The 23,288-nt window shown below is 49.7% G+C and overlaps 8 protein-coding genes across 8 annotated transcripts; 4 read left to right on the forward strand and 4 right to left on the reverse strand.

The window, feature by feature from the left end:
• Positions 1-560: 560 nt before the first annotated feature.
• Positions 561-1,406, reverse strand: BDV17DRAFT_291260 (GNAT family N-acetyltransferase; the record flags this gene model as incomplete). The annotated part of the gene is made up of 1 exon (XM_073762103.1): positions 561-1,406. One exon carries the CDS (start codon positions 1,404-1,406, stop codon positions 561-563), a length of 846 nt encoding a protein of 281 aa, XP_073615772.1.
• Positions 1,407-2,870: 1,464 nt separating this feature from the next.
• Positions 2,871-3,680, reverse strand: BDV17DRAFT_263134 (uncharacterized protein). The gene has a single exon (XM_073757869.1). It carries the CDS (start codon positions 3,650-3,652, stop codon positions 3,038-3,040), a length of 615 nt encoding a protein of 204 aa, XP_073615773.1. The 5' UTR covers positions 3,653-3,680; the 3' UTR covers positions 2,871-3,037.
• Positions 3,681-4,308: 628 nt separating this feature from the next.
• BDV17DRAFT_291262 (uncharacterized protein) lies at positions 4,309-4,779 on the forward strand (the record flags this gene model as incomplete). The annotated part of the gene is made up of 1 exon (XM_073762104.1): positions 4,309-4,779. One exon carries the CDS (start codon positions 4,309-4,311, stop codon positions 4,777-4,779), a length of 471 nt encoding a protein of 156 aa, XP_073615774.1.
• Positions 4,780-7,292: 2,513 nt separating this feature from the next.
• BDV17DRAFT_291263 (uncharacterized protein) lies at positions 7,293-7,715 on the forward strand (the record flags this gene model as incomplete). The annotated part of the gene is made up of 1 exon (XM_073762105.1): positions 7,293-7,715. One exon carries the CDS (start codon positions 7,293-7,295, stop codon positions 7,713-7,715), a length of 423 nt encoding a protein of 140 aa, XP_073615775.1.
• A 152-nt stretch (positions 7,716-7,867) lies between these two features.
• BDV17DRAFT_291264 (putative alanine--tRNA ligase) lies at positions 7,868-10,064 on the reverse strand (the record flags this gene model as incomplete). Its single annotated transcript, XM_073762106.1, has 2 exons — positions 7,868-8,683; positions 9,417-10,064. The coding sequence occupies 2 exons, from the start codon at positions 10,062-10,064 to the stop codon at positions 7,868-7,870; spliced, it is 1,464 nt and encodes a 487-aa protein (XP_073615776.1).
• A 1,899-nt stretch (positions 10,065-11,963) lies between these two features.
• BDV17DRAFT_263141 (nucleoside phosphorylase domain-containing protein) lies at positions 11,964-13,793 on the forward strand. Its single transcript, XM_073757870.1, has 2 exons — positions 11,964-12,527; positions 12,579-13,793. Exons 1-2 carry the CDS (start codon positions 12,113-12,115, stop codon positions 13,592-13,594), a joined length of 1,431 nt encoding a protein of 476 aa, XP_073615777.1. The 5' UTR covers positions 11,964-12,112; the 3' UTR covers positions 13,595-13,793.
• A 2,042-nt stretch (positions 13,794-15,835) lies between these two features.
• Positions 15,836-20,915, forward strand: BDV17DRAFT_298409 (uncharacterized protein; the record flags this gene model as incomplete). Its single annotated transcript, XM_073763685.1, has 5 exons — positions 15,836-16,339; positions 16,388-18,337; positions 18,399-18,764; positions 19,104-19,938; positions 20,134-20,915. Exons 1-5 carry the CDS (start codon positions 15,872-15,874, stop codon positions 20,913-20,915), a joined length of 4,401 nt encoding a protein of 1,466 aa, XP_073615778.1. The 5' UTR covers positions 15,836-15,871.
• A 504-nt stretch (positions 20,916-21,419) lies between these two features.
• Positions 21,420-22,162, reverse strand: BDV17DRAFT_291267 (beta galactosidase jelly roll domain-containing protein; the record flags this gene model as incomplete). Its single annotated transcript, XM_073762107.1, has 2 exons — positions 21,420-21,678; positions 21,798-22,162. 2 exons carry the CDS (start codon positions 22,160-22,162, stop codon positions 21,420-21,422), a joined length of 624 nt encoding a protein of 207 aa, XP_073615779.1.
• Positions 22,163-23,288: the final 1,126 nt, after the last annotated feature.

The raw sequence follows: 23,288 nt of genomic DNA on the forward strand, positions 1-23,288 counted from the left end.
CTGGATAACAACCCGGAGGCCCGCTTTGGGCCCCGGTCAGCCACCACCTGGACAAAGGCATCGGCAAGATCATACAATCCATCCTACCTACCCCAAAAATCGCCCCTTCCGCACACCGACTCAATCCTCCACCTAATCCCCTCAACCAAGCAAACTCTTGATGCAATCAAAACGCTGGGCTCTCTATATAAAGCCCAAGGACGCCTCAAAGACGCAGAAAACATGTATCTACACACCCTCTCCCGACCGCAGAGTATGTACGGCCAGTATAACCGATCGACGAAGGGGGGATGGCGAAGCTGGCTTCCTCTAAGCTTGTTAGTGTTCAGGGTAATTTTTTAGAGGGGGCAGGGGTTTTTGGGAGAGGTTAATGAGCTTCGAGTTTCGAGGGGTGAGTTGGTAGAGTTCGTGGTTCTTGATGGAATCGCGATATTAAACGGACCCTATTCAAAAGTTTTTCTGATATCTAGGAAGCGGGTAAAGACGACGCAATAGATATCACAAACAACATATAGATCCCTCCCACAGCCAGCTGAAATCCTACACCAAAAGCCTACCTACTACGTAGTACTAGTAGTAAAAACATCCTTCCGATACCCCAACACAAACCCCACCCGTTCGACATTCCTCGCACTCGTCCCAGTCGGCCAAGTAGTAACAGTAGCAACCTCAATCCCTTCCTTCTTCGCTTCTTCAAGCCTCGCCCTCAATAATGCTGTCTGCACCCCCTTACCCCGGAACTCAGGGGTCGTACTGTCAATATATAGCTCGGCAACTCGTCCTAGAGGCGTGGTGATCAGGGCTAATCCCGCAGCCCCGGCGATTTGGCCATTGATTCGTGCAAAGTAGAGACGTGTATCTGGGCGGCGGGTGGCAACGCTGGCTAGGGCGTGGAAGAGGTCGAGTTGGTCGGATGTAGAGTTGTAGCCGAAGCCGGTGGTGGCTGTTTCGATGAAGATGGGGTATTCTTCTGTCGAGACGGGGGTTATGTGTATCTCATCCGCTGTCTGAAACTCAGACTCAGTCTTCTTATAACCCCGTAAAGACAAGACGTGAACATTCATCTCCGCACAGATGGTCCATCCCATCTTATCCAAAGCCTCTCGTACACTCTGGTGTGCAAAGGGACAAAGATTAATCTCTGGAGACGCCCCAATCTCCCTATAAAGGCGTTCAATGGCCTCGAGGTCCTTCTCCGAGACGGGCCCGTTCATCCCAAACCCAGCGACATGATTCAGTTTACGCCCAAAGGATTGCTTCGTGACAGCTGCTACGCCGCCGCCAATTGGTTCTGCGATGAAGTTCTGGGATGGGAAGAGTTGTTGGGCGGCATGGATTTGCGCGTTGATGAACGATATTTCGGCGGTTTCGATGAGGTGCGCTGTTGTGGGGGATATTGTGGCCATTGTAGAAGGGCGAGGAATAATAATCGCAAAGGGTGAGGAGTTGTAAGGTTGATTTTTGTCTAATTTGTGATGTCCGTAGATGCGGGTGTTTGGCCTTAATATAGTAGCTGGGGTACTTCGTATTTGCTCCATATCGACCCACCGTGACTCATTAATATAGAAGCAAAGCTGGTCTCGAAAGTACAAGCGGAGTTATACTCTCTCTCCCCGAGATTGGTATTGCTAGTAAATACTCTATCTAATGACAGTCGAAGAATCACCTTCGATTATAAGAAACAAGAGCGGAATATCCTGTCAACCACCCACTCTCTAACATAATCATACATACTCAGCCACTCTCACCATCTCCAACTACCCCCTCGCCCTCTCCCTCGTAATTTCCTCCCTCCTCCTCCTCTCACTCTGCACAAGCCCATAAGCATGTCCACAAGCAAGCCAAAAGATGAAAAGTAGAATCAACCCCGTAAACCCCCCCACAACAACCACAACCTTTCCCAGAACCAACTCAAACACCCTTAATAAAACGGGAACTCATCAATAAACCTTAACAAGCCCTCCTACCCCCCCCCCCCCCAACCTCCCCTGTCGAAACCAAAGACCTCTTAAAGCTCTAATAACACCCACCCACCAACTAGGCACCAGGCCTGTAAGCAAGTTGGACTGTAGTTGAAACCAACGGGCGCGCCGGTGGGGACTCATATAGCGACATCGTCTCCAGGTAGACCGATTCCGATTTGGCCATTACCAGGATCAATTGCACCAATCGACGCACCATCAACCATCAGGTATACACATTATGGCAATTGCCACGACCTCCGTCGAACCTCAGAGTCAGGTCGTGTCTCTGCTCCGCCATGAACTCGTAGGACTAGCCGTAGGAATTTTAGTTGACCTTGTCGTCCTTGTTCTTTAGCTAGTCAACCAGGGCCGCGACCAAGGTCGCAATACTCTCAATCCAGAACATCATATCCATAATAAGAGAACCAACCGCGTATGTATGTACCCCTATCAGTGAGCTACTCCTCAGCATCATCTCACCGGCTCATGCAGTTGGCTTGTTCGGGTTCTTGCGAGCGTGAGAGGGTATTGCCGTGAGGATTCACCGGTTCTACAGCAGGAAACTAGAACGAGAGAACTTCTACTCGGATAACTATTCTCTTCTTCGCAAATAGGACTTTTAAGTTGGGCTTGAATCTCTCAAGCACGAGCGCTTGGGCAAGGTCTTTGATGAGTGTTCGTTAGGCATGGGAGGACAATGGATAAGCTAATAATGCCCTTGTCAGAAGAGCCTTTGCGGTGTAGATGTCACGTCCGTCATCTAATATATCTCGACCACGGTATGAGGTGGCGAAGGTGACTGCCAGGGCTTAATTTTCCGGGGATATGTGGTTCCCAGAACAGAGGAACTATAGCCTAAAGATAATAACGGTATTATTAGCCCTACTATATTAAATAGATAGAGCCCCTCTAACTACCCAACAGCCCCCAGATCAGCGAGGATCATAAATGCACCCATAAAAAGGATAAACTCAGTATTCTGCCATTAGCTCCTAGCATGTGTCTCCTGGTCTAGCTGTATCCATCGGGTCCTCGGTTGTATATCTAGTGTATGCACCTGGCACACATCCACCTCATCTTTCTCCAGCTCCTTCTGGCCCGGACTTATCTTGACCTGGGCGGGAAAAAACGGCGCCAAACAGAGAGAAGATGTTATTAACCCGAAGCCACATACAGTAGAACAGCGTTATCCCTACCACGACAATCTCATCGCGCGCAGCATCGGTGAGCTCCCGATCGTCCATGAACTCAATGTTGCCAATTTTCTTGACGCCCCAGATCTTGGCAGAGTATCTTGCCACGGGCCTCTGCCGCTCGTCGACGCAGACAAAGTCCCAGGTCGTAAAGCCGCTGTCGCTGGTCCAGGTCATGGTGACCGGCTTGTCGCTGTTGGAATAGGCGTAAGATTGGTGCGTGTAGAGGGTTTTGAAGCGTTTCTGAGCGACGAGGCTCCCCTTCCGACCCGCAACTTCGTAGTCGGCGTTGATTTTGACCATGTGTAGAGTGCCGGTACCGACAATGTGATCGTCAGTCGGGCGTTTGAAAGTGAGGTGTGGCGACTTGACAGCGTTCCAGCCAACAATGTAAAGGGGATCCGCGTCCGGCTTGTTGGTATCGGTGATGAGGCCCTTGAACGTTTTCCAGGAGAAGTCGACTTTCAGGAGGTGCGGGTTGTGGACAGTCGACATGGCTGAAGTAGTGCTCTGTTGGGCCACCTTGGGAGGATACTAGGTATTAAGGATGGTGGACAGACGAGGGGCACTGCAATTATATAATGTCTATCATATTAGCATACATCGGTCGGTGGTCTGTGTCTCCCCGCTATCCCAAATCAGGTGCCATGCGCCGCCCAATTATGCCCACCTCAGCCTCATGGGCAAAAGAACTAGCCACGCTACTCGAGGGGATCTATTGGTTAACAGGAAGAAGAAACAGAAAGAGTCATACGCTTGAGCAGTTGCCATGACTGCGGTCAAAATGAGGTCTTGCTGAGCTTAAGGATTTCCGTCAGTGACTATACCTTAGGATGAGTTGCTAGGCATAATATGGTTATCGCGGTTCCTGCCAGAGGGTGAATACAGGTCATCCCTGCTGCAGGCGTGGCAAGGGATCTGTTGCGTAGTTTCCCATTGTCAGGATTGTTCTAATTGGTAGACTTGTCAAATATACCGGGGTATACGGCAAATAACCCAACTTCAAGAGAACCGCTCGAAACAAGAAGCCACAGCAATACACGAGAAGGGAGTCGCCATATTGTCAGGTTCGTCTAAAGGCTAGCGAACAGTTCTTTAGTATCCCATGCAGTACGATCCACTAGCAATTCCCCAGTGAAAACCGGGACGTGATGGCCATGAACGAAACGGAGAAGGGGGTAGGGAGCATGTCATCTCAAGAGACAACAGAAGACGACCCCTTGCCCTACGAGTCTGTATATTATCACTCTCTCGTGCTTCTACAGACGATTGCCCTTTGGGACATGGAAGGGGCTGCGACGGCGACGGCAAACGCTCAGTCCGCCTCTCAATCCGATCAGATATTCTCGTTTGTCAGGAATCTTTCCACCCAGGCCACGGACTGGCTGTCAATGACTGATGGAGACGAGACTAGCACTGTGTACTGGGATACTATGACGATTGCTGCATCCACCGAGGAAACATATGTGACGGAGCTATTTGAGCAGCTTTTGTACGTTATCCCATCTCATGAACCAAGTGATGAGACGGTTCATCGCATGACCTCGTTTCTGCCGGATTATCTTCGAGCGTTTGCTCTGAGGTTTGGGTCGTATTATAACACAGTCTCACAAGCACAGTGAGACATAATGGTGTTTGTTCACAAGCACCGAGAGTAAGATTTGACAATATTGCCAAATTCTGTGGGGTAATGAGTTGATCAAGAAATGCGTATGGGGATATTACTGAAGCTTTCATGGATCAATACTCCAAGGAGGAACCTGAACCAAAACGTCCGACTGAAAGCGATGGAATGCCGTTGGATGATATCATGAATCTGTGGTATAATCATACCCATTATGCTACAGACGAAGTCGTTGAGGAAGCGGCTAGGGCACCGGGCAGAGGCATGGAACCATGAGCTGGATACCGGAATCCAGAGGATCATGGAACAACGTTGGAGGACATCACTGCAGCAGACAAGGGCAAAGGAAAACAAACTACGAACGAGGGCGAAGGACTAGATATGAAGCTCCCAACCTTGGGAGAATATCGCGAGTCCATCACCGGGGCTTCTGCATACCAGTGGCTGCTTGCAGACCTTGTAAAACAGTTCCTCCTCATGCCACCAACGCCGGATTTAGCAACGGCTATTAGGGCGAGAGTCGGAATCCGCCAGAAGAGGGCCCCCCGAACCTTCAAAGATAACCTACGTTATACCATGGGATCTAATCGCATTCTGCAGAGACCAGGAATACAAGGAGGAGGCGCCAGATGCCCTTGGAAGGGCGATCACCTTGACCTTGACCGGGCCTGTGCGGGTGGCCCAGGCATTAACTAACTCACAGTATCTACAGCAAACGTGGCCACTATCAGGACAGCGCATTCTTGAACTGATTCAGGAACTGCTTCAGCGTGAACCTGGATTACATGTCCGCAGTGAGTTTTTACTTCTATCAATGGCCATATTGCATGGGCTAAGTCACTACTCTAGGGTCATTATCCGACGGGACCGTAACCACTGCCCGTATTGAAACGTCTAATATGTCCGGGCAAACCAGGTTCGTTGCCGAAGCTACTGGCACTGCATATTCCCCCGCAGATATAGGTGAAATGTTCCCATGGATTGGCGCATCACTTCGATCCTCGTCATATCCCGACGGAGTAGCCAGTATCCAGCCGATGGTTAGGGATCTTCAATTTATCCGCGATAAATCCAGAGTGGCACGAAGAGGATGCCTAGCGGAGGTGATATGCGAGTTCTCATTCGAAATCAGTCCGGGACCAACGAAACCATCAACGTTTGATGATGGTCAGTGTTGGCATAACTTATTCCGAAACCCTGTGCTTGTGAAGGGTTTCCCAATTGCACGGAGACCGACTCGGGTAGATCATTTACCCGGACTGGAGATCCCACTCTACATAATGACGGGCCTGGGGCATGCCAAAAGAGTGAATTGACGAACGGTTATAAAGGGCTTCTCGACCATGCTAGTTCCCACACAGCAGTATGACAATGTTCTTGTATGGCACGCAGCGATTGATGGATTTCCGACGTATTGGCCAGGCCTCGAGGTAGAACTACCTGGACCACATCAATATGTTCATCTTCACACTGTTCTGCGCATCTACAGTGAGCACCAGCCATCAACACCTCTGAATTGAGCCAGGCAAGGCTATCGGTGAGCCTTGGCGGGTTGGCAGTGGCATCACCCACGGAATCCATGATATCCGTCAAATCTGCAACAGAAGCTGCCAGGTAATATCTCCCCTAGCCAACTGAGGACAGGGCTGTTTGACGGGAGTTATCATCTCCCCAAATCCGCGTCCCAGCAAAGTGACGGCGTGGATAGATCTTGCAAGCTCTATCCAAGTCTTGCCAATTGGACTCACAGTTGCAACCCGAGGGTAGATCGAATCTCTATCTATTGCTAGGTCATGGAAGTCCCAGCCTTCGAGGTGCCAGCGCGGGACATTTCCAGTCCTTACGCAGCGCCATAGTGGCCCGCTACATTGAGCTGATGATCCATGACCTGCTCTAGTAGGCTGAAGACATGCTCCACCCTGTCTCCAAATAGAACGTAGCCCCCTTTTTCGGAATATATTCTGAGCTCTCGGTTCGCGCGGTTGATAAAGGACCCCAATGGCTGAACCTGGCTTGTATGAAGCGTGGGGTGGTGCCTCTTTTATATCCTCGGCTAGGAAAAGAAACTCCGAACAGAATTGATCGTTGCTATCCTGCTCCAATGAGGCGCGGACATTTCCTTGAAATTCACTCAAGTTTTCTTATGTACCCGCTTCGCGAGACGTGAAAAGGAGAGTCCTTGTGTCCGATACTGAAGGGCGGACCGCCTGAGATGACCCACCCACTAGATATGGAGGCTTGCTGAAGGATGCAGTTTGCTCGCGGTCTTGGGAGTCGGGAGCCCGACACATTATACTTACCATCCCTCGTTCCTGCAATCCAAGAGTTGTGTTAATATGAAATTCCGCCCGCGAGATGTTCGGGTAAACATGCCGGCGAGAAGCTTGCTTTCGGAGCACCACCCGATAGTATGACGCGACCTTTGAAGCTCTTCGCTCGAGATCTGATTCACGTAGGGCACCGGAGAGGGGGGAGGCTCTCAAGGTATGATACTCGATCCCCATATTGGTCATGGACCAGGAGGGCACCCCCGAGATCTCTGATAGGGAGAGTTTTGTTCCACCAGCACCGGGCAGCGCATATGGACCGAGTATATTATTGTCTTCCGAAGAAAGTGACAGCGTCCAGCTTCTCAGCCTTCCGGCCCCGGCCCCAAGTGACACATCTGCGCCTACGAAGACCTTGTCTGTTGCTAATCTCTCAGCAAAGTCAAGGCTCGGCGCCTTGACTCTCAAAGCCTCTACTGTTGGTATTGTCTGCGCGCTACCGCTAGAGCTCCTAGGGGCGCGGAATTTGTTTGACGTGAGGCACACAGACGATAATGGGATTGCAATTGGAGAATTCAATTTTTTCCACGCTGGTGCAGATCTGACAAAGGATGGCTTTCTGGAAAGTTCTGGTGGCTGTGTCAACTGTGTCCACTATAGCAAATAGTCTGGAAGAAGCCGTCAAGCTTGCATGTAATCAAGTATTGGGAGCACACGTCAAGGGCAAGCAATGTCGCGTAAATACCGTCTATAAGACCGTTGCGTCCCGAATGCTGACGCTAATCCCACTACTCAGAATCGACGATACCCAGAGACATGCTATGCGACTGTATACGACACCCTGCTTACTCCCTTGGAGCGTGAGATCTTTTTCACCACAATCTTGCCCACTTGACTACAATCCTGAACATGCGTTCCACCGCAGGGATAACTTCCCAGACCCTCCATCTCAACAACCCTACCCATGACCTCTCCCTCAGGCAGCTCAAATCCCTCGGTAACGCCGTAGCACTTCTCCCGCAGTTCTTCCATTGACCACCAATGGATCTTTACTGGTCTGGCCGATCGCACGAACTCGTCCGTCTTTGTCTGGATGGCATCCTTATGCTTGCCCTCAATTGTGCCCTCAAACACAACCCCTGCAGAGCCTGGATAATGCGAGGCTTTCGACTCCTTGAGCGGAGGAAGCACACCTTCGCGGCATAGTGCGTGGATTGCTAGGCTCATAACATGTCCTGCGGTATGAAGACGAGAGTGCAGGTGGCGCATCTCACCATCAACGTGTTGTTGGACTTCCTCTCCTGCATCAAATCCGGTAGCCTTGACCGGCACAAACCGGCCTAGATGGAGCATCTGGCTACCTTCGGCTGGTTGACGCACCGACTTCACTTCGAAAATCAAGTCTGCCTTGGCGGCTACACTGGACGTCATGGTTCCGGTATCAGAGGGCTGGCCACCACCTTGAACGTAGAAGATGGTAGAATCTGTGATTACGGCATGCTCTATTTCTGAGTCCTTTGCGAGAGCTTGATCTGGCGTCGAGAGTTCTGATACTGGCACGATTGAAAGAATTTTGGATCCATGAAGTAGCCGTTCTCCACCTTGTTGATAGATGAGTTTCGTTGGTTCAGTCATCTAATTGATGGTCAGATATGTGCAGGAAAAATGTCCGAAGTAGGTAAGATACGAATATGTAGTTTTTAAGATGGCGAGGAAGAGAAAGAACCCGTTCCGCCGTTGCTTAAAGCGACGGCATTTCTGCAAAGGGCTCGGATAGGTGCGGATAGAATGTGCAGTGGCAGCACAGTGCATCTTAAGAGCCCGGCTGCCCTGCGTTCCGGAGTGCAGGGATAACTTGAGGAGTTTAGACGTACCGTATTTGGGCTGCGCCGGTATCTTCCGACACTCCACTGATTACTGTAGAGTCTTCGGGATAACACAGATTGTCAGATGCGCAAGTGTCGGTGCATTGTATTTTGAGATAGATGTAAGAAACAAGTCAAGTTCTAAAATGGTGGGCGATGGCCAGCCTATATGTACCTGTAGGCGAGGTGGTCCGAGCTTTTTGGCTAAGAATAAATAAAACTAGCTTACCTCTTACTTTATTACTTGGACCAAATAATCCTAATTAATAATACTTGTCCTTTGTTCAAATGTTGCTGTACAGCCCCGCACCTGCCATGGCGTTATAACTGCTCTCGCTCGTAATATTTGTAAGAGATCACTATGTGTTTGTCACACTTTTTAGAGCATTGGAGTCTTGTTTTGTTGATCAGAGGCCTAAAAGAACCTTGGGAAGCGACAAAAGAAAGAATATAGACAAAAGGAGATGTCTGCAATAACCTTCCCCGTTTCAGCCCCGCTGTACCCTAATATCCGCTAATACTAGGTCATACTTAAATCCGCCACATAACTGCTGCCCTTGTTCCAATTGTTCTTGATCCCTGATATACCGAGGATTCCGCGCCACAATAAAACACGGCAGGTAACGCGAGTGGTCGATGTAATAGGTCACGCTTCCACCGACGCCATAAGCAATAGCGGCGTCACACACGGTATGGCACGTGCTTCCCCAGTGGCCAGCTATCGCTTCCCGGACCCATTTCTGTTCCAGTTGCTGCTTCAATTCCAGCGAGCCAGTCCCCAGCGTAGCGATTTCGAGATGGCGAAGCGCATCCATGATGATGGCGGCGGCGGCCGGAGCTTCGCGAATCTCCAAAGCCTTGTCATCAGTCGAAAGAGGCTCAAGCCCGACAAATCGGCCATGGCCAAATTTTCCCACCTCATTGTTCAGCAGCGCTATGGCTTCAATAAGGGGGAGTTCGCCACCGTCGACAGAGACGAGATTGCCATCCTCAAAGCCCAGTGTGAGCTTTTGGGGCGTATTATCATTGTAGCGTCGCATCCATTGATAGGCATCTTCCGGTATGGAGAAACCTTCCGAGTCACCCAGCGGACCGTCCTCGAACTCCCGGCACCACAGGTTTTCATCGCCGCTCAGCTTGCGTTCAGCCATGATGGCCAGTCCAGCTGCAGCTAGTTCCTCCGCTTTCTTCTCTCGCGAGACGACGGAATGGACACATGGGCTCCCTAATTCCCGGCGGAAGCCAAAGCGCCGAGTGCAATTGTTAAGCCAGGGCAGGCTGTTCTGTGACAGGTTTGCGGTATGAAGCAGCAAACCCGCATTCACAGCTTTGGCATAGTCTGTGATTAGACGAGCGATAACCGGACGGGTGAGCGAACTGCTGACCGGGAACAACTCCATATACGTTGATCGTCGAGTGCGTATTATAGGGAGGATCATGATAGCGTGTTTGTTCAACCAAAGTTACCCGGGGTGGAGGCGTAGTCCGGGGTCCTATTCCAAGGATTGGGTGGCTGAAATTGGGAGACATTATCTACCTCAGAAGGACTGTATGTCATTACCTGAGACTAATAAAAAGCATTAATCTACCTAGTATTAGTGCCATGGATGCCAGCCGAAAACACCAGTGAGCCATAGCTCACAGGGAAGGCTGCAGCTGACAGGCCAAAGTAGCATGATTAACAATAAAATAAGGTTATTTGCCACCACAGCCTGTAATGGGGAACATGTAAGGACCAACTCAAAGCAATAACACGATTCATGAAGAAAACTAAGCGTGGAGATGTAATCTGTAGTGGGGAGCTGCGGATTAGAATCCGCCAGGGCTAGCTAATGTCGCGTGGGCCAAGCTCGGGCTTACCTGAGGCGAGGGCCGTGACAGAACACGATCCTTAGTTGGATGGTTCCAAGAAAACTTGATTTCTGAGGAAGAAGAGAAAGAAGATATTCAGGTATGGACCAACTACCAGAACCAAGGCACATCTTTCTGTGGATTATGCTGAAGCTTCCAGAACAACCCCCTCCCCCTTTTGCCAATAATAGACAAGAAAACTAAGAAAAGTAATTTTACGCATATCTCTATTATTATATATACAACTTTATTAAAATCCTCTTAGCTTTTACTAGATATCTGATTATTCGGTTCTAGGTATGGGAATAGTTACCCGTGCGTAGCCCCGATATATATATTTCTAGCAATCCGACAGCGAATTGCTCTACACTTACCCGACAGAAGGTAATTGAATCGGCAGATAGTAGCACAGGAATACTTATGCCATTTCCCGCATTTCAGAGAGCCGCAAATAGGACAAATTCGGAAATTCCAGCAAGTAGTACACTTGACGTCTCGACAAACACAGTGCTAGTATCTGGGTTAGAGCGATCGGTGGACCACAGCGGGGCCTCGGGGAGATCCTTGCAACTCCACTATGCTACCATAGTAAATACCTTAATGCTAAGGCACAGTTGGGCTGTGACGTATGAGCCAGAGACAGCTACCTGTAGACTATTTTAAGGCCGGTGCCATAATCGGCCCGGTCCGTTTTTGCCAGACATATGATTCATACTCTGAAGTTAGGGGAGCAAGGCTGCCAGTCGTTGCGACTTCGGAGCGGCTGAGCGGGGAGACCCTGTGCAACTCCATGTCACGCCCCAAGCATATTTAAATATTGCTAGGGCCCGAACTCATCTTGAGGATATCATTATACCCAGTACCATCAGGTACCTTCCAACTTAACCAAGCCCTATGTATATCCTTCCTCTGCAATAGTTTGAGCAAACTTACATTTTCTAAGTCTCTTCGATATACCCACACCTTCGACCGCAGCCTCGCCGGCCATGGCTGACATGATTCACATCGTGCTTCAGTGGCATACACCCAAAGCTCTCTTCACCGATGAGCCGTGTTGCCATCTACTCAGCATTCCCGAGACTGAGCTCCTTGCCTCCATGCTTCAGGTTGCGAAGGGCCATTTCACATCGGCCAAACAAAGAATGCCTATCCAAAAGCGAGTCATGCTCGACCACTTTACAAGAACCGCCGTCGGCACAGCTTATATCTCAGAGAGGGTGGTATGTTTGACTCCAGGTAGACCAAGTCGCGTTTAACCGCTTACCTTTTTCTATTACAGGTCCTGACATGGGGCATCACCTCGAAGATTGACAACATCTCCATCTCAGATTTCCATCCTGATACTTTCATGACCAAAGCGTGGAATGAAGACATGTCCACCATGAGTCAATCGCAAAATCCAAGCTTTCCCCAGTGGATTCGTCCGGTTTCCGAATGGAGGCCCCCGATCTGGCGGCCGCACCCCCACCGATTGCACATGCCGCAACCCGCCATTGTTGTCAAATTAATACCAGACTGGTGCAAGGTCAGCACATTATTCCTCACCATGCTCGGCTTCGGTGTTGTCACGGAGATTATCAGGACACAAGCAGGAAACCTCATGATCTTCTTACTGCTGTCGCTTATTGTACTCGTCGCTATTGTACAGTATATACCATGGCTGTTAGAAGGTGGGTTAGAAGTCGAGGATGTCAGGCAAGACCTGGGACTGCGCGAGAAAGCCGGCGATCCGCACAATCGCATGATATTATCACGTTCCCTCGGTAAGGAGATCCCTGTGATGATGGCAACAAGAATTGCTAACAATGCAGTAGACGACTCGAGATCGCATACTGTTCGCACCGCCAAATCGCACAAAGCGCCGATCGTCGGAGGAGCTACTCAAATCGACCCGGGCAATATTCGCCGCCGAATCCTTCGCCATGAGGATTACACTGTCGGATGGATATCTGCGCTTTCCGTTGAAATGGCTGCCGCGAGTGCAATGCTTGACGTGGTGCACCCGGAATTGCCAGCCCCGGAATCCGATGACAACGTGTATATCCTAGGCCGCATGAGCTCGCATAATGTTGTGATAGCATGTCTCCCAGCTGGGCTGACTGGTGCTGTTCCTGCCGCAATTGCAGCTGCCCGAATGCGTTCTACCTTTCCCTCGATCCGCTTTGGGCTCTTGGTAGGCATTGGCGGCGGAGTTCCGAGCCTGGCCGATATCTGCTTAGGCGATGTGGTGGTTGGGGTGCCAACCAGTCGCTCGAACTCGAGGGCAATAGTGCAGTGCAGTATCGACTCTGGATACACAAGCATGCTGAATAGACCCCCTGATATGCTTTTGAATGCAGTCAACAAGCTTAAGTCAAAGCATTATATCAGCGGAAACGGGATTCAGGAAACCTTATCCAAGATGGTAGAACGGCAACCGTCAATGGGAGATAAGTTCACGACAACAGAGCGCGATCAGCTATTCCATGCTGCTTATAAACATTCAAGTCCTTGCAGTTTATGCAACTATTGCGACCAGCGAAACGTGATTATGCGGAATCAAAGAAACGACGGCTCTCCTCAGATTCATTACGGGCTTATCGCGTCAGTCGACCAGGTGGTGAAGGATGGTATGACTCGAGACCGGCTAGCCCAACAACATGGAAACATCTGCTTTGAAATGGAAGCAGGGGGATTGGTGGATACATTCGCTTGTCTTGTCATCCGGGGCATTTCGGACTACGCCGACTCGCACAAGAACGATCACTGGCAAGGACGTGCATCTGTCACAGCCGCTGCGTACGCAAAGGAACTTCTATCAGTGATCCCTGCTGGCAATGTTGAACACTGAACGCGAGCGGAGAATCTGTCGACCACATCAGCTAGGTTTCGACAATTCGATGTATGGTAGCGTTGGGTGCATATCTGGAAGTTTTTTTTATCTTGGGTCAGACTTAGGCGGAACATTGCGACGGTATATATATATATATATATATATATATTCGGTTTGTGCATGTTAATCTTTATTTGCTCATCTGGGTTGACTTTGGCTTTTGTGGTTTATTTTCGTTGTGATTCATGTATAGGTCTCGCGGGCCAATCCGATTTGGATGTGTTTGCATAAAGGAGTTCATGTATAGCAGCGTAGGTAATGACAAGTTATGATGTACATATTCAGGCTTCGATGATAATCCGAATGTGACGATGTGAGATAGGGATTGCAAGTGCCAACAGACCTTGGATGGATCATGGATAGTTGAGCGCGCGGTCAGGCTACCGTAACCCGATCAGGTGCCCGGCTTGTTTGAGCCCCAAGACATCAAATTTCAGGCATATAAATCGCTACATGCCACGTCGACACTGACTTCATGAAACACCCCTACAGCCGGGCATTCATTTGACGCCAACCCGAAAGGGGCGGCAGAGTTCCGGCTTCAAGAGAGGGCCACACACGGCCATTGAGGGTCTACAGCAGCAGTGACAGCCAATTATACAAGAGGGACTACAAGCCTACATTTAATTCTTTCATCTATATCCCATCCCTAAATACCTAGTTCCAAGTCTCATGCAATAATACTAAACTATAAAGCAAGAGTTGCTGTGTTGCCTAATCCTATTTGTTGTACGGCCTCACTACCTGCTTACCCCTTGCCCTGTCTGTCCTTGTCGAAATGGAAAGCACTAACGAGCATTATGGGCAATTGAAGAGGCTCTGACTATCTCTCCCAAATTATACGCCGGTTACCAATACTGGCAACGGCGGCGCTGGTATTTATCCTGGCCACCGGGCTCAGGAATTCGAGATGAGAATTCTGATGACATCACTGTACTATTTGTCTCTTTCTTATTCTCTTATCAGCAGAAATCCCCTGGTCATAGTATAAGTTAACTTTTAATTTGCTGAAGTGCAGGCCTTGGCTATTCGGCAGTAGTGGTGAGTTCGACTCGGCCAGTTTCGCCAGTACGATATACAAACATGAGGGCGACGCACCACCGAAGCGGCGAACAGGCTATGCCAACGAGCTTTCCAGCATCAAGTTTAATCTCAATGGCTGTGGCTACGAAGATCTTGAGGATTACGAAGGCGCAAACGGTCAAATGTGTAAAAGCTTTGGTTATACGATTTAGATGGTGCCATCCGGTGCTTCCACGGAGTTTTCTATCTATTTCCAGGGCAGGAAACTGGGATCAGAGCAGCTAGGGGTCAAATATCAATAGACTTACTGCGGCTACTGCCTCGGAGCTCAATGGCCATAGTCTACGTCATCATAGTCCTACACCTAAGGACCCCCATCGACACCGACGAAAGTGGTCTTGACAGGAGAGCACGGTAAACGGCAGGTGACAGCTCTGGCTACTAGCATTATATCAAGTTATTGCTCAGTTCTAGGGTAACCCGCCAGATATAAATAACATACCTGGATGGTTGATATATAACTGAGTTAGATGCAGCATCTACCTGTGACTGAATGGCTGACTAAAACAGAGGTCGCCATTGATATGGCCGTGGTGCCAGCCTTGATCGCCTGCTTTGGGGGGAGTAGAACCGGCTCTTCAAGGATGGTAGCCGTCGTTGTGCTATGCACTAGTTGGTCCGGGTGAGGTGCTTGGTTTCCTGGCGTTGGCACGCCGATGGTTCCAGGAAGACCCGAATGTGATGGTAATGACACCCAGCGCGCCATGAACCTCCTCCCCAGACGCCGAGCTGTTCTTAGACAGTCCCCATCAACCATTGTTGACAGCATTTCATTGATCAGTCCCCAAGCTTAGCCAGTTTCCAATATATACTGCTTCCTAAATCAAACTGGCTTCATTTTTGACTATTTCAGACTCTCAGTGCCCACAAAGAATGTGGTGTTGTCAGTCAGCGCTTGAAATTCCAAGATATGACATGTTAAAAGTGCAGGCGGCTCTTTGTAGCCCGTAGTTGATGGAGACCATTACCTAGCCAATTGTCTTGCTGCACTATCGTGGGTCTAAGCGAGGTTGTAAACTGCAAAGTAGCTAACGTCCTCTTACCCCACATTCTATCAGCCCAACTAATCTTGCGAATAGCAACTCTCGCAACCAAATCGCACCTTGGATCTCATCCCGCGACTTGACACAGATATCCCCCTGATTCTGAACTATGGAAAAACACAAGATGCTGGGACGGTTCAAGAGTGCCCTGGGACGGCGAAGCAAAGAGAAAGCCCCAACTGCGGCGCCGACTACTTCAAAGGTTATGGGGAATGCGAGCGGGGAAAGGGACTTCGCCGATACCAAAAACGACGTTTATGGCGCAAGCGATCATTGGAAGATGGCGTATGACCGGTTAAGCGAGGCCGAGCAGAATACTCTGTCAACACTCCTCCCGGCGACACCAACTCAGCCTCACAACAGCCATTCACGGACGAAGGAAATACTGAACCGGGTACTTGAAACAACTGAAAAACAGTATGAGGAGTGCCAAGGGAGCCGAATCACTATTCGAGCAACGGCGCACAAGATACTGAACTCTGCATTGTCCTTTCAAGATACCGTCAGTAACATCGTGAGATTCGATCCAACCGGCCATGCTTCAAGCGCCTGGGCGATAGTGTCCCTCGCATTGACAGTAAGTTCCTGTTTACCGATACAGCAGAGCGATTGGCTAAGAATCTAGATGGCTAAAAACCACGCAGACCTGCGGGATGCTCTTTTCGACTCTTCAGCGTACCTGGCGGATATTTTGACTCGATGTGCCTTTATCGAAGAGCAGCTTTATTGTGAGAGAGGCCCGAAGATACCGAATGCCGAAAAGGACCGATCGATCGTCCGGGTTTATGTGGCAATACTGCGATATGCGGCCGAGGTGCGCAGGATCCAACAGTTTAATATAGGGAAAGATGTCATGGAGAGCATAACAGCTATAACGAGTCAGCCACTCATACAGCTCAAGTCTTCGATCAACGAAGAGGAGTTACATCTGCAGCTCTGGCTGCTTCTAGACCAGCACCTGCATCGAAAAGCAGAGGCTGAGGCCATCCTTGCTCATATTGACAAATTGATAATGGCTATCGAAGACGTAGGCAGAGCAGTTGCCATGCTAAATCTGCCTTTTGCTGATGGCGCATGTTTCGACTCCTTCAGAGACCAACATGAAAATGAATGCCTCCCTGGAACACGAACAGAATTGCTTCGACAGGTAAAGAACTGGGGAAGCTCGGGGGGCAAATGCATATTCTGGTTGAGCGGCATGGCAGGAACGGGCAAGTCCACTATTGCAAGGACGGTAGCTCGACTCTTCAAGGAGGACGGCATCCTTGGGGCAAGCTTCTTCTTCAAAAGAGGCGAGGGAGATCGAGGCTCAGCAGTAAGGTTCTTTCCAACAGTCGTGAAGCAACTAGCGGTCCATATTCCGGGAACAATCCCTGGGATTCGAAAAGCGATAGAGAATGATCCTACTATTTCAGCGAAATCGCTTCGGGAGCAGTTTGACAAGCTCCTCCTGCAGCCGTTACTCGCCGTGGATCTGGCCCAAGCGGCAACTCCTACCGTGATTGTCATCGACGCACTGGATGAGTGCGAACGGGAGGAAGACGTGGAGGTCATCCTCGAGCTTTTACCCAGGCTTCAGAAGGTGATCCGATTCTTCGTGACAACCAGGCCAGATTCGGCCATCCGTTTCAGCTTCGACCAAATTGATCAGAGCGATTATCAGAACACCATCCTTCAGAATCTGGCCGATGATGTGATAAAACAGGACATCACTTTATATCTTAGAGAAGAATTCTCTAAAATAAGGCAGAAGCGCCGGCGTGATCTTCCCCCGGGCTGGCCTGGAGAGGAAAGAATCGAGGCTTTAGCAACGATGGCTGTTCCGCTCTTTATCTTTGCAGCCACCGTGTGTCGATTCGTGGCTGACAGGAAATTCAACCCAGAGAAGCGACTGCAAGAGTTTCTTACAGAACCCTCGGGATCTAAGATGGATAAGACATACCGTCCGGTCCTGAACCAACTTCTCACCGAGGATGAAAGCGACATGGAGCAGCTAGTCGAAGAGTTTCAAAAAATTATTGGCGTGATTATTCTTCTTGCTGATCCACTGTCTTTATGTGCCCTTGCAGATCTTCTCAGGATACCGGAAGAAGATATCAGCAATCGGTTGGATTCATTTCATTCAGTTCTGAGCGTACCTGATGATCCACATCTACCTATACGGGCCCTACATTTGTCCTTTCATGATTATCTCGTTGATAATCGCACGAGAGCCCACGAAGCCACATCTAAATTCTGGGTGGATAAGAAAGAGAAACACGGCTTGATAGCCAGTCATTGTCTCACTATCATGAATTGGTCACTAAGGAAGAATATTTGCAGGTTGCCAAGTTATGGGACAAGCCGAGATGAGATAGACCCTGCCTCTATCGCAAGCTTTCTCCCAGATGCCCTCCAGTACGCTTGTCGTTACTGGGTTTATCATTTAACTCAAAGCACAGCACCAGCGGCGAACTTGGAGCAAGTCCATCTCTTTCTGAAGAAGCACTTTCTTCATTGGCTAGAGTCGATGAGCATTCTGGGAATTATATCCGAGGCCGTTGACGCTGTCACTGCATTGCTTGAACTGCTAATTGTGAGTATTGAGACTATTCGAACGCACGGCTAAGCAAGTGGCTGACGTCAATACATTATAGACTACAACCAACAATGCGGTATCTCTCCTTCTCTCGGATGCCAAACGGTTTATCCTGAAAAATGCACACATTGCCGAAAGAGCACCGTTGCAGCTGTATTGCTCCGGTCTTATTTTCGCACCGCAACAAGCTCTAACTAGGAAAATGTTCATGGAAGATATCCCTCATTGGATCTCCCGACTACCGAGTGTTGAAGAGAATTGGAGCCCTGAACTTCAGACCCTCGAGGGCCATTCTCGCTGGGTAAACTGTGTAGGATTTTCTCCGGATGGAAAAATTATAGCTTCAGCTTCTGTGGACCGAACAATCAAGCTTTGGAGCACGACAGGGGCTCTGCAGCGAACGCTGGATGATCACCGAGACTCAGTTGTCGACCTCGCTTTTTCCCCAAATGGCAAATCAATAGCTTCCGCGTCTCTTGACGGTACGATCAATCTCTGGAACAGCACAGGGACCCTACGGAAAAAACTGCATTTGCGTGATAAACAAGTTGAAGATACATGTTTCTCGCACGACGGAAGAGTGGTAGACTCTAGTTATTATGATCGTAATGTCGAGAGCTCGGGTTTCTCTATATCCGCTTTATTCCCAAAAGAGGGCTTAACACAAGACGAACGTTGGGTTAATAGTCTTGTGTTCTCTTCGAATGGGAAACTAATAGCTTCCGGCTGCAGTGACGGCAGCATACAGCTGTGGGATTGCCAGGGAAACTTGCAGCACTCACTAAAAGGCCACGATGATTCGGTGGATTCGGTTGCAATCTCTCCGGACAGCAATCTGGTCGTGTCTGGGTCCGCAGATCGTACAGTCAAACTCTGGAACACCACAGGGACTCTGAGGCATACCATAATAGGCCATGAGGGGGAAGTGAAATCCGTGACCTTTTCCCCGGACGGCAACTTTATTGTGTCCACCTCAGGAGATGGTGCGGCGAAGGTGTGGGATATAGCAGGAGCTCTACAGCATACCCTCGGCGGACGTTCAAACGGTATCAACAGCGTGGCATTCTCTCCCAATGGTACCCTGTCTGCAACAGGATCCAGCGACGGCACAGTAAGCATCTGGCAGACTGACAATTGGGTTCTGCACTGTACCCTCGATGGCCACGCCTCGGTAACGTCGCTGGCATTCTCTCCCGACGGGAAACAGCTGGTGTCGGGGTCTTACAGCAACGGGGCAAAAGTCTGGCAGCTGAACACCAGAACGCTACAAAGTACGCTGAAAGGGCATTCCGCGATGATCAACTGCGTTGTCTTCTCACCTGGCGGCGAACTGATAGCTTCTGGATCGGGAGACAGCACAGTCAAGATTTGGGACGCCACCATCGTCAATTCCGAATGCAATCAAGATGCACATACGGATGTCGTGAAGAGGGTAGAATTTTCACCAAACGGGAAACAGGTGGCATCACATTCACTCGACAATACAATCCGGCTCTGGGACGGGGATACCCGACGCCTGCAACATATCCTCCCACACAACGAGACAGGGATCAATGCTTTGCTATATTCACCAGATAGCACGCTGTTGTTGTTTATTGGTGGGTTTTCCAGAAGGCCTATGATCTGGGATACCACCACCGGCGCTTTGATACATTCCAGTTTTCCTGGTGACCCTCCCGACGAGCTCCAGAGAGCGCAATTCTCCCCTGATAGTAAGATCGTGGCCTATCACTTCAGGGACGCTTTCGAGTTCAGAAACACAGCTTCCCAGGAATTGCTACACTCGGTTAAAGCCACAAACAATCTCTACTCCCGCGCAAAGCTTATTTTTTCTCCTTCTAGCAAACTAGTCGCCACATATTCAGCATTTCCCTATCCCCAGACTAAAGGAGAAGAAGACGAAGAAGGAAGAAAGACCCTGGCCAACTGGCGCGGGGATAGAAATATCGTAATCCTCAATGCCACAACCGGAGCCATCCAAAGCGTCATACGCGGCCACTCAGATCTAGCCAGAACAGTCAATTTCTCGCCGGATGAGCGTTTCGTGGTGTCTACATCCACTGACAGGACATTGAAACTCTGGCGAACCGCCACGGGGGGCCTGGAGCACTGTCTCCAAGACTCGAGGTTCGTCACCGCCGTGGCATTCTCACCGGATACCGAGACACTCGCCTCGAGCTCCAGGGACAATACAATCAAGCTTTGGGCTACCGCTTCAGGAACAGTACAATACACTTTACCTGGTGCTGAAGGAGTCGATGACCTCTCATTCTTAGAGGATGGCAAGTACCTGACAACCAACCTCGGCTCAATTGACATCAAGGCGTCGAAAGCGAAAGGGGCGTGTGTATTGCATCGTGAGGTGGTCTCGGTAGAGAATGGCGAATGGGTTTACCTCAAGGACGAGAAAGCGCTCTGGCTTCCTCATGAGTATCGCGGGGCTATTGCTGTTCGAAGCGGCCGGGTGGTTATTGGACACGCAACTGGGGCACTTACATTCATGGACTTTGTCTGTAACCCCGCCAAGGCGCCCTGTGTCTCTAGTACTGAGTCTTCCGATGATGGATATGATTGAAGAGGCACCGTTGGTTTGCGATACTCGGGCCTAGTTAGCCACGCCAGCGTCTGTATATTAGAGACTTGTGACGTGGTCCTGGGTAGCAGTGAAGACTAGGTCAATCTACTAGGTCAGATGCAACTTGACTTCTCGGTTACGGACTCGGTTCGATTTGCTGGAAGTTCTCACCTTCATCATACTATTGACCATACATACTGCCGCAGGGCGCCTAGTCTATACTCGGGTAGACAATAAAGACTCCTATCTGATCAGGGGCATTTACAACCGTACTCCGTCCCGACTTTCCTTTTAGTTACGTTAAGATATCAAGTGTTTGACGTAGGTACTATACGACGGGACATCCCCCTAATATTGTTAGATAGCAATCGAATTTTGACGACCACCTCTTTCATACCTGCATGAAGCGTTCCCTTTATTTTACCTGATGATTATGTTCCTAGTATATGCATATCAGTCCAGGCTGGACCTAAGTCCTGTAAATGTTTCCTATGAGCAATAAACCTAGTAACCTCCCTTACGTTCGGCGTAGCGTTCCCCCTCAACAAGAGAAGGTCTTTCATATCCACTCTGAACAACCGCATCGACACTTAGTTCTAGTTCCCCTAGTTCCAACGCGCTGGCCTCCTGAGACCATATCGTTATAGCAAGCGTATTGGGCCTGCTGTAGTATAGGATGCCTTCAGGGATCGGGTAACGCGTCTGCGGTCCGGACGGGAGCGTCACCGTGGCACGGCTTCGAGGGGAGAGGAGGATTGAGGTGCTGTGATGTGCGAAGCGTGCATTTGAATGACGTCGGACTCCCGAGCGTTCTAGATCGCCAATGTCAGTCTATAGAGCGATTCCAGATGGGATGAAATGAAGTTAGGATTTTCAACATACCATATTTCTCGAACTGCCATCCAAATCTTTGCGGGCATTGAAGGTTTCGATATAGCGCTACTATTAAACACAACGCTAAGAGGGATGTCGTAGCCGACGGGCATGGAGAGGTTGAATTCAGTCACGTAAAAACCGGCTTCTGGACCTGGGATTACATCCGTCACGGAATTTTCCTTCCAGAGCTCTGTAGGTGCTCCAGGGAGATGATACCCTTGTCTTTCGGCAAACAGTGCTCCCTCGTTCATAGGTACCCGAGTATGATCTCGGTATTTTTCTCCACCCAGGTTGCCGGTCAGTTTCCAGGAGATGGATGACTTGTCGCGGCCAGTCAGCTCATAGTCCAAAATTCCACGGTGTTCTTTCATGGTCTGGATATTTGTAGGGAAATTCAAACCCAGACCCATACCGTCGATGAGAACAGTTTTAGTGTATTTGGCGCTGCCTTTCAGGGGACTCGGGAGCTAAAATATCTAGTGATAGAACAGGTCACTGTGACTACCCTTCCATGAGTCTAGATATGTGGAGTTTAGCCAGGCTGAATGGCCGTATGCAAAGCCGCCTTCGGTGAGCAAGCAGATGGACGACTCGGAGCCAGTCGCGGTAAATATGCCGCGATAGAGTAGTGAGCCAGCTTGGTAGCCATAGATGCTGGGGTTGATAGACTCCGTGGGTTATTGGATTTTGTTCTGTTGCAATGTGTCCAGTCACTGTCGTCATATGATAAGTCGACTTCTGGGAGGGAGTTGATATATCGCCAGTCTTTCAATGGAGGGAGGGATATATGAGGAGAATGATAGGTCACTGTTCCAATCAGCCGTCCACCCTTGTCAGTTGTTCTAAGCCTCTTTCCATAGAAGGCAATGGATGATACGACCGTTGGTGTTGAGGTCACTTCCACATGCGTTGTTGCATTGACATCTCCGGTCAGATAAAGAGTTCTGTCAGAGATCCTAGCTGTCCGGAGTAGATATCCTGCCTTGACAATGACAGAGTCTTGTGCTCTAGATGGCGAAATGTAGAGGCTTTGGCTTCCTGGAGCTGGTAAATTCATTGCCCAATAGTTGTAGGCTTCATTGCGCCAGAGCAAATGAATTTCCAGTCTATTGCCGAATATGGCCACCTGCCTTTAACGCTCCACATGCCATTTCAGTAACTGACGGTAAGAAAGCATCGAACTTATTTTGGTTTAACAAGTGCCAATTCGGAATTTGTCTAATTTCCCTTGCGTACTGAGGGACGACCCGACGTATGCCTCTATCGTCGATTGCCAAAGTTATTGGAGTGCGGCCCTCGTGCCTTTCGCATATCTCAGGATGTCATCTGCAGTTATGCCGTGGCCTATTGCCTTGTTTCGCTGCCATTGAAGAAATCTTGCTGAAAACCCTCCAGGCGCTTCAGTTCAGCGATCCCCTCCTCTGACATCTGGTCGGCGTTGCGGGACATGGTGGGCTAGTGCCGAGGGGGCCACGGCGTGAAGTCCTGAGTGCTTTC

Source organism: Aspergillus undulatus (genome assembly GCF_047715775.1).
Source record: "Aspergillus undulatus strain CBS 261.88 unplaced genomic scaffold BDV17scaffold_23, whole genome shotgun sequence".
Classification (NCBI taxonomy): Eukaryota; Fungi; Ascomycota; class Eurotiomycetes; order Eurotiales; family Aspergillaceae; genus Aspergillus; species Aspergillus undulatus.

Coding starts and splice junctions, on each gene's coding strand:
- BDV17DRAFT_263141 (XM_073757870.1), top strand. CDS start 12,113: ATGACCAAAGCGTGGAATGAAGACATGTCCACCATGAGTCAATCGCAA. Junction 12,528..12,578: donor GATATTATCACGTTCCCTCG/GTAAGGAGATCC, acceptor ACAATGCAGTAG/ACGACTCGAGATCGCATACT.
- BDV17DRAFT_263134 (XM_073757869.1), bottom strand. CDS start 3,652: ATGTCGACTGTCCACAACCCGCACCTCCTGAAAGTCGACTTCTCCTGG.